Source organism: Anticarsia gemmatalis, chromosome 16, assembly GCF_050436995.1.
Source record: "Anticarsia gemmatalis isolate Benzon Research Colony breed Stoneville strain chromosome 16, ilAntGemm2 primary, whole genome shotgun sequence".
NCBI classification, from domain to species: domain Eukaryota; kingdom Metazoa; phylum Arthropoda; class Insecta; order Lepidoptera; family Erebidae; genus Anticarsia; species Anticarsia gemmatalis.
The window spans coordinates 1,574,508-1,590,102 of record NC_134760.1 but is presented as its reverse complement, the minus strand read 5'-3'; the positions used below and the strand labels follow the sequence as shown (position 1 = coordinate 1,590,102).

The window sequence follows — 15,595 nt, the reverse complement described above, 5'->3', positions numbered from 1 at the left end:
TAAATGATCGTGTATAAAAAATATAACTGTATGTAATGTATTTTTATTGAAGGTTTTTAGAAAAAATATTACATTACATAAAAACATACATACAATCCTACACCATTTTAATATATGTTTTGCCGCTAAATTTGAAAACATATTATGTCACAAAATACAAGATTTTAAGTATCTAAGACGAGAAGTTCTACAAAATAGGCAGACTATTATCTTTTACTTTGTAAAATTTCTTCAAAATAGGTTTATTAATTTGGTTAGCAAAAGCGTAACAAAAAGACAAAATTCATTTGCGGTTGCAGCAGATAGGTGTTGAATAAACCTTGCATTACAATCGTAGTAATCTTTCACTCAAAATGTTCATTAATATTCTGAACAATTGTTATGTACTTGGCGTTAGCACAGCCGTGCACATGTTGACAGGATATGCTAATTAACGAACAACTTGAATTCAACAGCTGACGAGTGACGTTTAAGGAATTGAAACTGTTTTGTGGTATATCTCGCTATCATTCCACTGAAGGGGTAGGTAGAGTATGATTTTACATGTTATGTCAGAACTTAGGCCGTTGTTTTGCCAAAGAAATACTATCACCTTCGGGCGGCTTGAACAAATTTGACACTAGGTGGACCACGATCCTTACGATAAGAAGCTAAAGCCAAGCTTGTCCAACTGAGTGATTGTGTCCAATACAAAACCTTTACATACATACATACATACATACATACATACATACATACATACATACATACACACATACATACATACGTTAAATCACGCGTTCTTTCCAGGGTATGTAGACAGGGAACGTCACTTGGTACGATCCTTAAAAACTTTTAATTTTAGTAAAAGGTACTGTTTCTCAGTAAGTGAATTATGTATCCAATTCTTTATGAGTAATAAAGTTATTATTAAACTAAAAAACTTTCTTTGCTTCATTCACACCCATACATCGTATCATACAGGCTTTATTGCAGTTTATTTTCGTACTAATTTACACTTTTCTATTAGTTTACATAATCTTTTGGAAAATGAAAGAAAATTCATCTTAAGTCAACCTTATAAAAACCTTTTACTTAGACAATATAATGCTCTTTATTATAAAAGTGCTAGCCGTATTCTGAGTGTCGTTCTTGGAATATTTTATTCCTAGAAAATGTGAGAGAAGTTCAAAGAATTCAGTTACTGACGGACACAGGGTAAAATAGGGTCCACGCTCGATGTAAGCTTAGTAAATATAAGTCATACATATTTTTTTAATCCCAGTATATTGCTATCTCTATTATATTAGGTCGGGGAAAAAGTCTTTTCGCATTATAGTATGTATGAATTTGTAATAAAATCTTTTCTCTACACAAAAAGCTCGATATTTGGGTACCCCACGAGCTCACTGAAAGAAACCTAATTTACCGTGTACTTATTTGTGATTCTTGAAGCCAAAGGGATTTTATTACAAGTTCATACATACTATAATGCGAAAAGACTTCTTCCCCGAACTCATATAAAGCTTAATTTTTTAAATTTACACTATATGAGCATTTTTCGTGGATCACATAATTCGCCTCTCGGGAATAAGGCTTGATGCTTATGACTAAGGCCGACTGTCTGTCTGACTGTCGGTTTGTTCGCAATAAACACAAAATCTACTGAACGGATTTTCATGCGGTTTCCACCAATAGATAGAGCGAATCCCGAAGAAGGTTTATGTGTATCATTTCTTAACGTTAACCTAATATAACCCTAGTAGAAAGTAAAATTTAAAATAAATGATAACAAAACTATCTATATACCCAACCTCTTTAATTTTACTAATAATAATGAACTTATAGATATGGAAAAGGGCACCTAAAAATAACTTGTGAAAACCTAATTTCTTATACTAAAGTCAATATGAGCGACGTTTCTCGTTGTGCGTAGAAAGTTGTACATTATGAGTGATACGAAGTAGTCACGATTCTTACCTAGCTCTTGGGAAATCACTCTTATAGGAAAACTATTCTAGGCCTTACTGAGACGTGTGAATTACTAGATCTATTTGACTTTGATGTTTGACTGACAAGAGAGACAGAATTGGATGAATATTATAATTTACATTTATTACTATTTTTTTAACATCAGATACGCGTAGTAAGTAGAGGTGTTTGAAATACACCCACGTTTCGTCATTTTAATCATGGGCGAGTCTATTGAGTATATATATTATTGTGTATATAATATAGATATAGATTTTGCTTATAATTTCTATTAGAAGTTATAAGAAAAATCAAGTTGCCTAACCAGGGAATCTTATGTCCTAAATTTACTCGTAAAGTTTTAATTACACTAAAACAAATCGCTTGAACTCAAAATAAACTTTGTACTGCAGGAGAATTACAAAACACGTAATTAATACACATAAGATACAGCCCGATTCCAAAAAAAACTGTTTATTAAAAAGAAAATAATTTGGGCATTGAACCCCAGACCTACAGCTTAGCAGTTACTTGGCTGCCTCCCACCACTACGCCTAGGGCCTTTTCTATATTTAAAATAAAACCACCTATTTACCAAAAATGATAAATTACAAGGATTTATAAAGGACGACGTTTTCCTTGCGTAGGTTTATTCCCTTTGATATTAATATATTATTTGTATATAAAGGTAAACAAATGTTGAATACAGACATATTCAATGCTGTGTTTGTTTTGTATAGAGTATATTTAGAAAAGGTTTATTTACTCATTAGTAGTTACGCATGAAAGGACATATAAAATATTGTTGTAAATATGCTATATATACTTAACAATTAAAGTTATAGCGACGTGTCATAATTTCTATTTTTGTTTGTCCATGTAACAAATTATATTTTTTTTATAATTACGAAGTGACAAATGTAAAAAAGTACAGACTAATTGAGAACTTTGTCCTTTTTTTAAAGTCGGTTAACGAAATGAAATAATTATGGCGATATACGAGTTGAAAAGACACAAAATGTCACAGCATTGCTTATTTTAAAGCAAAGGTATGACGTCATTAGCTCCTATTTTTTAACTTGATTGCTTTTCTCACAGGGGATCTATTTTATTTGAAAATAAACAATACCTGTCTAATAATTTTATATTACCAGACTTATGGACTAATTTATAATTTCTATTTAATTAACAAAATGTTTTGCTAAAAAAATGCTCTTATAATCGGAGATCAGCGTTCACGCTAACGTCATTTACCTATTTTTTAGCCTCATAAAACAAAACCTTTTATATTTCCACAAATAATAATAATTGCGATACAAATCAACTTCTAAAACAAAAACCGCTTTAGCGTCTCTAGGGAAATCAGGCAGTTATCTCATTGCCCAGCGCTGGGAAGTTGGCCACTTAGCAAATCAATCGGAATGAATTGCTTGCCCACTCCTGGGAATAACAAGTTTTCAGGCCTATAAATGGAGTTTTGAATGAGAGATTATTAAATAGGTTTTGGTTTATATCTTTGTTTAAAAGATGATATTTTTTTTAAACAGGTCGTAAAGTACTAGATGCGTTTTATGTGGTTATAGATTAGGTTCTTGTAGTAGCGAGTATATGGTAATGGTACATTGCTTATTGTGGCCAATTTAACGCTAACAGGTTTTTTTTGTATTACCTACTTATACCAATTGAAACCCGTTTCTGCAAATTTTTGTTTTGACCTAAGAGACAGCCGTATAAGTCTTATCATATTTTTTTATTGAAAATATTGCTTCACTAGCCGAATGCAGCACAAAAAAATGTATTGTACTTACTTATTGACGAACTAATAGTACAGATGACTTTGCATACGTATCCATACAAAGATTACTCCTATTTAAAATATTATTTTTTTGCTTAAATACGTCATTGAAAACAGTTAAACGCATGCGAAGCATACAAACAGATTGTGACTTAGACAAATACTTTTATAATCTTAAGAAACTTTGAGGGTAAAATTATGGCCAAACTGTTACTACAACAAACATACCCCTATATTATGAAGAGATGTCCACTCCACTACCCCTTTTGTAATCACGCGGCGACTTCGCGAAGACCCTGATGAGTTTCCTCACGCATATTAATCACTATTAACGGCCTTTACCCAAGTTGCGTGGACCCTAATATCCGCACGTGAATCTAACGTGATGGAAATAGGTGAATGTGTGTGATATTTTGGTACATACATACATAATATCACGCCTGATATACCAAAAGATGTATGTGTTTATATGTGAAATGTTTCGCCATAACTGCTTCTGTGGCGCGGTCGGTAGTGTACGTGACTGCCGTGCGAGAGGTCTCAGGTTCGAATCCTGGGTCGGGCCAAAAAGTATTCTCTGAGATTTTCTGTTAAGAAATTATCCAGAGTTAGGAAGTTGAGGTCGAAAACCCCGTGCCTCGCAGAGCAGGTAAAGCCGTTGCAACATGCACTCGCTGGTCGTGTTGGTTATCCTTTCCAACGGGTTATGAGAGCAAAGAAATAGAGAGTGCACCTGTGTCTTATGCACGATAAAAATATCATGGACACTATAAAAATAAACCTCCTACATCGTCCAGTTTCAATGAAACTGACCGCCGTAGCCGTATCGGCAGGGACATTATTAATGTTTCGCCATTACCAATGTTTATCATGTATATATTAGGGGGTTAGCCCGAGCGTGTTTTCTGATCGGCTATTGAAGTTTATTCTTAACTAAATTTAATTAACCTCGAGGGAATCAAACCCAAAACCGATCAATAGTCGTATACACTCCCGCCCAGACCACAAAGGCTGTCGATTTTGTTATACTACTCCTCCATAACATAATATTATGTTTCTGTATGTTTTGTTATAAAGAGGCAAATTAAAGTGTATTAGGTATAGAGAAAGTGAAGTCTTTGTTGAGAAGTATTTAGCCACAGATTCAAACTAGTGGAAACTAGTGGTTCGAATCTTTTGTATTATTGATACACATCATTGTTTCTTACCCAGCATTTCCCTTTCATAAAAATCTAAACAAACAGAAAAAATATATATCTAATTACATACTTTCACAAAGTACTCAAACTAGTCAATCCATTCCGAAAACCTTATACCTATTAATACCTTTCACTCATATGTACATGAGTTGTTTAACTTTTTTACTCATATTTTATTTAACTCATATTGTATAATATGTTTAACTCAATATGCCATATGTTTAACTCATATGTACAAAGTTTGCTGTACTTGAAGTACAGCAAACTTTTCACCCACGCCTATTACAAATCAACACGAAAATAGTTCCTACCCTATAATTTCAACCAATATCCGTTCCTTTTCACGTAACCGTCGTCATTCCCTCCCCAGTTCCACCACACTGACAGTTCGACTCCCGACCTCGGCAATAACAACCCTCATCCCTTCAAAACACTCTATTTGAAACCCTCCAAGACGTGGAATGACGAGGCACAATTGATTTGATTACTGAAACGCTTTTCACGAAATGTTTGAGGAAATTCTTTTGGAGTTTGTTATTAACTGCTATGAATGTATGGTTTTTAAGATTTCATATTAGGTACTAGTGTTGCAATTGAATTTATAGCCAAACGAAATCAGTACTAATTTCGAATTTCACTATCTGGACACACGTGTGTCCAGTCAAATGTGTCGAGTTGGTGAATAACCCAAACAAATGATGGATAAAATCTGATGACAAAGTGACCAAAATAAATATCTTTTGAACAATTGTTCCCGTGGGAGCTAAAAATTTGCAAATTTATGTCCACAGAATGAATATTATAAATTATAGTGTTGTATTTCTTAGAATACCGACATACATTATTTGTTTGAATTACCTCGATTTTTCTAGAATGGGCAAGTAAATTCATGTCCTGGTTATCAAATACCTACTTATAACAGACTGTAACCTTGTTCATTTATAAAAATATGTGATAATTTAAAATTTTCGGTAACTTCGAACTTAGTAACCGCAACGTCATCATAGGTTAAATCATGATAGTACCTGAAAAATATTTTCAACATAAATAAATAAAAAAAATATTCCGCCTCTAGAACCACAAAGCCTGTTTTAATAAATCTTTTTGTTTTGTCAGGCATCAAAATTATATGTCAAAACTAAAACAGGACTTCACTCCAACTAAGACCAAAGTCTTTTTTAATTTCAAATTCGTACAGTCAGCTTAGAAACCTTTGATGTCTATTGTACTAAAAATCTAGACTTTGAAGCTCTGTCTAGCCTTTCATTTAGATCTGAAAATACTCTCGTATAATTATTTAGATGTACAATTTGTTCGTGGTTTCGACTTAATGGTTGCTAGGGAATTAGGGATTAAGGCATTTGCGTGGTTAGTAATGTTTTGAAATACATATTTTGGTATATTGAATGCTGATGTCGGTGTTTTGCGATCTTTTGATTGCGTTTAAAAGTTATCCTATAACGTAAAAGTTTAAGCGTTTACACGCTCATATGAGAAGCAATTGATTTGCTGTTATGAAGATGAATTTGCTTTCGGTTTTCTATTTCAAAATACGTCTGTCTACATTTACATAGATCCGTGATTTTTTATAACATGGCAATGGCAAATAACAAGTCAAACAAATGTTGATCTAACACATTGGTCTTCATGTTGTTGTGGTATAGTGGCATCTTTCTCTAAGAACATTGTTTAAGAGATCATCAGTAGATACATAATTTCTTCGGGACTACCGAACATCTACTACTACAATTCTCCATGCTATCGAATTTAATCTGTAAAATAGGCGTTCCATACGGTACCTACCTGTACTTCCATCGAAAAACTTTAACAATTCTTCTCTTCTCCTCAGATACGAGACGTACAAGGCGACGTTGAAGAAGATCCCGGCGACCAGGCTCTCGCGGCTGACGGAGGCGCTCGCCAACTACGACCCGGTGCTCAATGAGTACTTCTTTGATAGACATCCTGGGGTCTTCGCGCAGATCCTCAACTATTACAGGTATGTGCACTTTAACTTTTATTGTAACTTTATATTCTGGTTTTAAGGGATGTCTTCATTTAGTGTTACTCTCGTTCTGCAAAATGAAATTTGGTTAAGGATTTAAAGTCACTTTATGGACTTAGGGTTTTTATTATAAGTACAAACAGATTATAGGCAGCATCAAAAAAGTATTGGACCTCATGACCGTTTGAAGCTAGGATACCTAAAGTATAGCTCCAAAATATTTCTTACTCTTTATGTATCAAAACAAATGAATTTTGCCTAAACTGAAGGCAACTTTATATTGATAGTATTGATTTCATAATTATAAGAATTGTACTATGATAATGATAACTGAAAATATCACGTCGTGGGCAAACAAAAAACGCGTCACGACATTTTATGACTATCACGATTCCAAGTTGAGCCCTACAATCAATCAAAGAAGCCGCCCTATCATCTCATTCTAAACATCACTCCGCAACTTAGAAAGTGAGCCGGAAATGACGGCGCAGAACCTGACCACTATCGTACTATTGCACACCGTTACTACGCAGGTTTGATATCGTTTATAATAATCTGTACTTTGAGTGCAAGATTAGGGGAAGATCGGGAGGGATTTACCATTGATTGGGTCTGTTGGGATGAGGAGTTAAGACATGACTTATGTCTTTATGAAAAGTAGCTTTAAAGTTTTGATAAAAAATACTGAGCGGATTGGCATGTAACAATTGTATTTAGATAGTTATATGGCTCTATATGGGTATATCTTTAACATCGTTAGAAAAATAATTGCTACAAAATTTTATTATATTATTATTCTTAAGCTGCTGTTATTGAGAACATACTTCTTGCAGTATTCTTATGCGAAGTAACTTTAAACTTTTTTATTGCAAATAAAACAATAGGTATAACACTTAAAAAAAAAAGACAAAATACAGGTTAATCTGTTTTGAAAAGCTAGCACACGATCCTTAAAGAATATCTTTGTTTTCATCGTTATTTGCAGTACCGTATATACGCATAATAGAAGCGTACCGTAAATATTTACCAAACAATCAAACCTAGTACCAATTAAGGCCGTATATCCAAAACCCAACTAGAACGCAAACAAGCGGAAACTAAACTGAAGGTAGTCGCACACATATCAATCGTAAATCTATCGTATTAGCCCTCAACCATGCATACACCACGTTAAACAAGCGGCTTAATAAGTCCGGCACGACGCCTTAGCTATAGAGTGTGAAAAGTGCTTCACAAACCTAGTGCCTTTTGTAATTACGAAAACTACTTGGAATTACAAATTCTGTTCTACCGTTGTGCTGCCGAAGACAAACCATAGCGTACAGCCTATATCGACAGATGGTTAACACTTAATTAACAAAGACAAATCTTTGTGTGATGAGCACGAGTATTTGTTCTGAGCCTGGATGTTAATGTATCTATATAAGTATGTATTTAGAAGTATATAAGTATGTTTATCAGTTATTTGGTTACCATAGTACAAGCTCTGCTTAGTTTGGAATCAAATGACCGTGTGTGAGTTGTCCAATCATATTTATTTATTTATTTATTAATTCCAGTGAATTTCAAAATATCCAATAATACTGATATTTAAAAATAATCATAGAATACTTTGACCGTTTTGGGAAAGCGAGTAAAGTCATGAATAAGTCACAGGAGATGCTACACAATTTTATATTATATGTGGTGGAGTAGAAAATTTCGTACCTAAGGCAACGGAACGATGCGGTTTTCCAGTTGATACGTAAGCTGCGAGCTTTAAATCGTATACGCATAGTTTGAATAAAACAATCCTAGTTTTTATTTAGCGTTGTGATGTGTGTTTGCTGTGAAAAATAAAAGCCTGAAACATTTGATAACAACTGACTGAGTTATAGTCGTTTGAAAAAATGTTTTTGAAGCTATTTCTTAAATGTAGAGTATTTTACTTTTTATTAGTTTATTTTAAGTTAATTTCAAAGTCCTCAAAGTTGCAATTATCCATTCTTAGTGCCGCATAATAAATTTCACTAAAATCGATTCAACTGTTTTTTTCTCAGCTTTCATAACAGAATAGACAGACAGACTTTCGTATTTATATGTAATATTAGTAAGGTGATAAGGTCGAGTTTATGTGAAATATCTTATACGCCATAGTCTCTATACTTTATCCAAACAATTGAATTTCGCATCACTCCATAACAATACCCTGAAACCCTTAGAGATCGAAACAAGGGGTTGTAAAATTTTACAAGAGCCTTCAGATACGGGGGTTTGACTATAAAGTTAAGGGTGAGGTACCCCCATAAATATGGTGGTGAGTTCTATGAGGGTACTTTATGGGGTGCCGATACAAATTGTACTGATAGGTTTTGAGATTGTAGAGATGAAGGAGATCTGTATTTGGTTTGATTTAAGTGTATTTTTTAATGATTTTGCGAGTGTTTGAAATGTAACTTAGATGATGCATTAATACTTAAACTTTTAAAAACAGTAGAATAAATTAGGGAAAACAATAGTTTACCTTTAATGATTTAAGTAAGCCGGAAGTATACGCTGCTACCGATTACAAGGTATGAGGTTCAATTCCCAGGTCCACCAAAGGTTGTTTGAATTTTCTATTTTTTTTAAACATTCGTAATACCCGCTCAATGTTTCAGTTTAACTTCTGGGCCAATCACGAGGTTTGATTTTCGGGTCGGATTAAAGTTAGTCGCGTCTTTCAATTTCTTTAAATATTCTCAATTCCCACTTAAAATTTCAGTTTAAGCTCTGGGCCAATCACGAGGTTTGATTCCTGGGAAGGGTAAAAATTTTCAGATCTTTTTTTTTTTATAATATACTTGAAAGTTTAGTTTCAGTTTTACCCAAAAAAAATACAATAATTTACAACTATTTTCCCAATCATAGACTACAACTTAACTTACGTTCACATGTATTATTCAAACAGTCACTGTCAAGTCAAAAAACATCATTATTTTCTTCCCAAACTTCTATCACGTACTCGTAGTTAAGTTAGTTAGTTCATAACTTTAGTAATTAACTTAATTACTTGGAGATAACTTACGACACGCATTAACTGACTCTTGGGATTAACCTTAGCTTAGATATCTTTGTTATATATTGTTATTATATTTATTATGATGTTTGGCTTCCGTATATGAGATGATGGCTTAATAATCTATTTATTTATTAGGTTAACCAACTATCTTTACAGTTTACACTATTTATACATCTAGAAAAAATACACTGACAACAGTATAAACTTCAGTGTAATAAATCACTTACAACGATTATGGGCTAACACAGCTTGCACATACATCTAACAACAAATAAATTAACTAACCATTAATAATATTATTGAAATCTAACATAAATTATGTAAAAAAAGTTGTCACATGCATTAAACGTTCTATAATATAGAGCTAAAGAGTTTGTGCGTTTTGACACGCCAATCTCAGGAACTATGGGTTCGAATAGCTTTTTTCTCTATTGAATAGTCTATTTATTGAGAAATCTATACGATATGTAATTAATAAGAGTGGACCACAGAAAAATTATAAAACTCGCTGTAGCGTGCTTTTTTACAGTCAAGGAACATTTATGTCATAGGGAATTTCAAATGATCGGGAGTCGAAAGTACCGTATGTGGAAAATGTAAGTTTTAGTTCAAGGCACTTTAAAACAAGGAAAGTAAACACTATTTTTGCATACTCAATTAACTGGAGTGCTCTTATTGCTTACAAAGTTTCATCATTTATGCCAGACTGTCAAAACTTATTTTTTTGGAAAATGAAATCTTCGATTATCTTCACTCTAAATTTCATTCAAATTGTCAGCATACAATAGATCATTGTTATTTTTTACTATGCAGCAATAGATTCAACACATTTTTTTTCTACCAAGAAGAGATAGAGATAGTTTATTATATCACAAAAACCACAAACATTTATATAAACATACAGAACTGTTATTTTTCCATATAAAAGTCCTTGAGATACATTTGCTGGAAGCAGCTGAAACTACAACATTTCATACACGCTCATACGAAAATAACAAAATAAAAATATCTTTGCTGAAATCATTGGGAGAATGTAAACGGAAATACTGAGAAACTTCAGTTCGATATTAAAACTATTTATTTTATAACATGGCTGTTATAGTAAAAGAGTAAGCAGAAGTGTGTTTCATAAACTTCAACATGAATCATGAGATTTAAGGCGATAATTTACCCTTAAAGCTGGAAGCTAGAATGCATTGGAAAGTGCACTAAAATGTCAAAGAATCAAAAATATTATTTTTGATCGCTTTAATTTTAAAAAACAATTTCACAGTTTAGGAGAGTGTTAGATAATCTATTTGCTGGAAAATGTATGAAAACTACTGGCAAAAGTTTTACTTGTCAGCTATCTGATAATTTTCTGGAAGTGAGAAACCTAATTCAGACTATTACTCTTTTATCGCGAAGAATTCAATACGGACATAGTTAAAAGCCTGGGATCAAACATGAGCTACTAATTTTTGAAGTCTTGGAGACCGGTATTTAAAAAAAAACATTTGTACGCGAGCAATATCGCACGGATCAGTTAGTTTAAAATAGTAACTTAGTATTGTATACTTCATAGACACTATGAATATATTATGATTAAGATAAATTCAAGATTATGTAAAACTAAACCTAAAAAAGTTTTTACTCTCAACATTTACAACATGGGAGAAGGAATCTTAAGAAATGGTGCGTAAAATAAGCAATATGTCGATACAGCACGATATCGTAAAACGTAGCGACACATTTATACTTTATGTACGGTTTTACGTTTACATCACCGTAACTTTGTCGTTTACGGTTTATTACCGGTAATTAGACGGTAGCGGTTTTTCTATGATGTTTGGTTTAGATATGATTATTTGGTAACAGATATTATTGTTAGATCGATTCGTTTTTTTTAAGACATTTCCCGTACTAATAATTGCTATAATATAAACAACGGACCCCAAGTACAACTAGACCTGAAACAACTATTTGTAGATCGCAAAAATAATTATTTCGTGAGGAAATCGAACCCGAACGAACGATCACCCGACGCAACGTTTCAGCAAGAGTTCAGCAAGGTGGTTGTCAAAGTAGACAACTCTAAGTCACATCATGATAAAAAGATTTTATCTGGCATTCGAACCTGGTTCCTCTACCTCCATCACAGATAATGATATATTAGGTTGGGGAAAAAGTCTTTTCGCATTATAGTGTGTATGAACTTGTAATAAAATCTCATTGGCTTCCAGAATCACAAATGAGTACATGGTTCATTAGTTTCTTTTAGTGAACTAGTGAGGTACCCAAACATCAAGCTTTTTTGTGTAGAGAAAAGATTTTATTACAAGTTCATACATACTATAATGCGAAAAGACTTTTTCCCCGACCTAATATATTTAGCTGTCTAAAGACTTTTTTACCCATCATAATCTGCTCTTCAAAATATTCAATTACATGAAAATCAATCCTGAAAGGCTTCATTCAAACAAACCGGATTATATTTGAACGCGAAAAATTCAAATAGTTCAAACGTTATCGGAAAAGTTTGTTTTAGACAGAGTTTTAGTTTCCGATTAAATGTTTCGGAAAAATCCATTCATTGCGAGTTTTATTCACTTTCAGACTTTTCTATAATAAAGTAATTTTTGTTTGACTGTTTTTATGGTTCAAGTGTAGTAAAATAACAACTTTTTAATTTCGGACTGTGTATGAAATCAACATCAAATCATTTATTCATTTAGGTCAAGTGCTGACACTTATGATACTCAATGATACAGAGAGTGAATTTACCGCCAGTTTGGAAGGTAGGGCCAATGAAAAGAGCTGGCAAGAAACTCCTGGCCACTCTTTTTAATCGCCAAATGATTTTAACAATATTTATGCTTGGTATAGATGATGATGTACGTAGCTGCTACCTACCAACATTACCGAACACACTTTGGTCATAACATAAATTAAATCAATATGAATGCGACAGTAAATAATGTTATGTAAATAGGAAAATTATACTATATGTTTATAAAAGTCTGCTTGTGTGGTGCCATCGGAACTGTACGACTGTTGATCTCAGATTTGATTACCTCTGGGTAAAGTTGGTCTTTATATTGGTTATTGGCCAACGTGGCAGAGTTTGACTTTGGCCCAGCAGTGGGTCCGTAATGGGTTTTAATACTAGGTATAATAAAATCAGTTATAGTCATTGACGAACACACAACTGAACTTCTACTATAAGTTAAATATTTGTCAACTAGTACATTTAAATCATCTAATTAATATCTATTATTTTACCCAACACGAAATAGGTGGGTAATGAGAATACTCAATTAGAATCTTTTGTGAACAATTTCGTAGAGGACAATGAACGTGGTTATTTATGATAATGAAGGTAGCCTATAGAATATAGAACTTAATGAGCAAAGTGCGTAGTCATTTAGCAGTATATACAGATAATAGCACAACTTTCGTAAGTACTATATCCGACAACTTAGTGAAGAGCCTTGTATGCAAGGTTCGTGGGTAACGGAGGTATACAAAATATAGAATTAAAAATTTCTAGTATGCTGTTAGCTGTGGCCCATTTGCTACGGTTAATTTTATTTAAATTAACTTATAGTTTGTAGTATTATATCTCAGTCTCAGGCTCTCAAAATTTCAGACTGTAGCTTCAGCTAGCAACAATGTCCCGTAATAACATTTCAAAGAGTGAAACGTTTTTGTTAAAATATTAGTGTATAGAAACTATCTGTGTACCAAATATAATATAATAAAAATAATAATATGTTCTTTAGTTCTCTGTGAAAGACAAACTGTGTTACAATCAAACATCCTCTCTTTCGCATCACTCTTTTTACTCCCGGAAATTGTATAGCATGGAAAAAGGCGCGGGCCGCATACTAAAATCAAATAATTTATTTCATTATGCAGTATGCAGTAAATGTGAGTTGAAAGCTTGGACTTTGTATTTACCTAAGAGTAAATAAACACGTATTATTCAATAACGTATTGTTAGTGACGTATGGATTGCTGCCACCATGATTTTGATTCAGTCGAGGATATTATTGTTACTTTTATATTGCAGTTGAATTGATCGTTATCAGACTTTTTATCCCTCTCATGTTGGCTATTAAAATGATATTCTTCATGGTACGTATTCAACCTTAAAAAAATGGAATCTTTATAAGTTTTTTTAATTTACAATACTTTGTTCCAGACGAAAGGTTTTGGAGCATGGTGTAATACATATTATGAAAGATTTCGTTCTAAAAGCGGAATTTGAGTCTAGTATTATTTCAGCTGAATCCTAGTATACCTATTATGTTATCACTACATAATATAAAAAGTCCCTTCACCGCGACTGTTTGTCTTTCTATTTGCGATTAACTCAAAATTTTTACTGATCGGATTTTCATGCGGTTTTCATCAATAGATAGAATGGTTTTCGAGAAAGGTTACAGCGTCTATTTTACACATGTAACATGAGCGAAGCCGGGTTGCCAGTAATAAAAGAATTAAGTAAATATTTACCACCAGCGACATGGTCACAGTACTCCGCTTACGCTAACATCCCATTGTGAATGATTGATCACGTAATAAACTGGCTCGTTCGAGCTGCGAGCTGAAAAGCTTTCGTTTCAATGAGTGTAAGCACTTGTTTATCGGTTATCGTTCATTCTAATGGACTTATTGTAGAACAGTATTTGTCAAAGGGTAGTTAGAAAACTAATCACATTCTTTTAATTGGATAGATTATAGAAAATAAACTAATAGATATTAGGGTGGATTTTTAGACGAACGATGAGTCTGTGGCGTGGCCGGTTGTATAACTGACTGTTGATCTTGAAGTCACAAATTCGATACCCGGGTTGAGCAAACTTTTGTTCTTATCTAATTAATTTTCAATAATACCCACAATCAAAAATAGCCCCATATTATTATATTGTAATAGGATCGCTCTCTATACACCTCTGCCTACGCCCTCATGACTATGCTGATATTATGTATGTATATATTTTACTTATATTTATCAACCAAAACCATACGAATGGAACTTGTATTTATGTGCCACAAAACACTACTTCTCACCTACATACAATTCAAATTCGACCCCAAAAGGATCTATCGTAAATCTAAAGTTTAAGGCTCTACTCGAGGCGACGGCAGCGCCACCTTCAGCCATTGTTCCACTTTGATTTATAAGTTTTACGAATGTTTCGAAATTTTACGATTTTTACGGGTTTTACGGGTTTTATAAGGTACGACCTCAATCAGTGTTTTGCGACGACTATAAAATGGATTTTTTGTCTCACATTTTTTTCGCAAGTAATCCGATTTCGGGATTTCGTCTGATTGCTTGAGTTTCTTCAATTGTATTTTATTTCTTGCGATTGTAATTTTGTAACGATGAGTGAATATTTAATTTTCTTATTACCAATCAAAGAATTAAGTGCGTAGCGATTTTTTGGCGTTTTTTCGAGAAGTAAATTCACGTTTTTCTTAAGGTTCATTGTATTTTCTGAATCGGTTCACATATTTCTAATGACGCATGATTTAAAAAGACAACTCTCGCTAATGTAAGAATTTCGGATCGTAATCACATCGGAGTTTATATACAAACATACAAGACAGCGTAAAAA

The 15,595-nt window shown here is 33.1% G+C and overlaps 1 protein-coding gene across 2 annotated transcripts in view; it reads left to right on the top strand.

The window, feature by feature from the left end:
- LOC142979497 (potassium voltage-gated channel protein Shaw-like) overlaps positions 1-15,595 on the top strand; it is a 277,268-nt gene that overhangs the window by 22,076 nt on the left and 239,597 nt on the right. For both annotated transcript variants that reach the window (XM_076124428.1, XM_076124427.1), the window contains exon 2: positions 6,794-6,943. In XM_076124428.1, the coding sequence (XP_075980543.1) occupies positions 6,794-6,943 (150 nt within the window). The remainder of the gene's footprint in view (positions 1-6,793; positions 6,944-15,595) is intronic.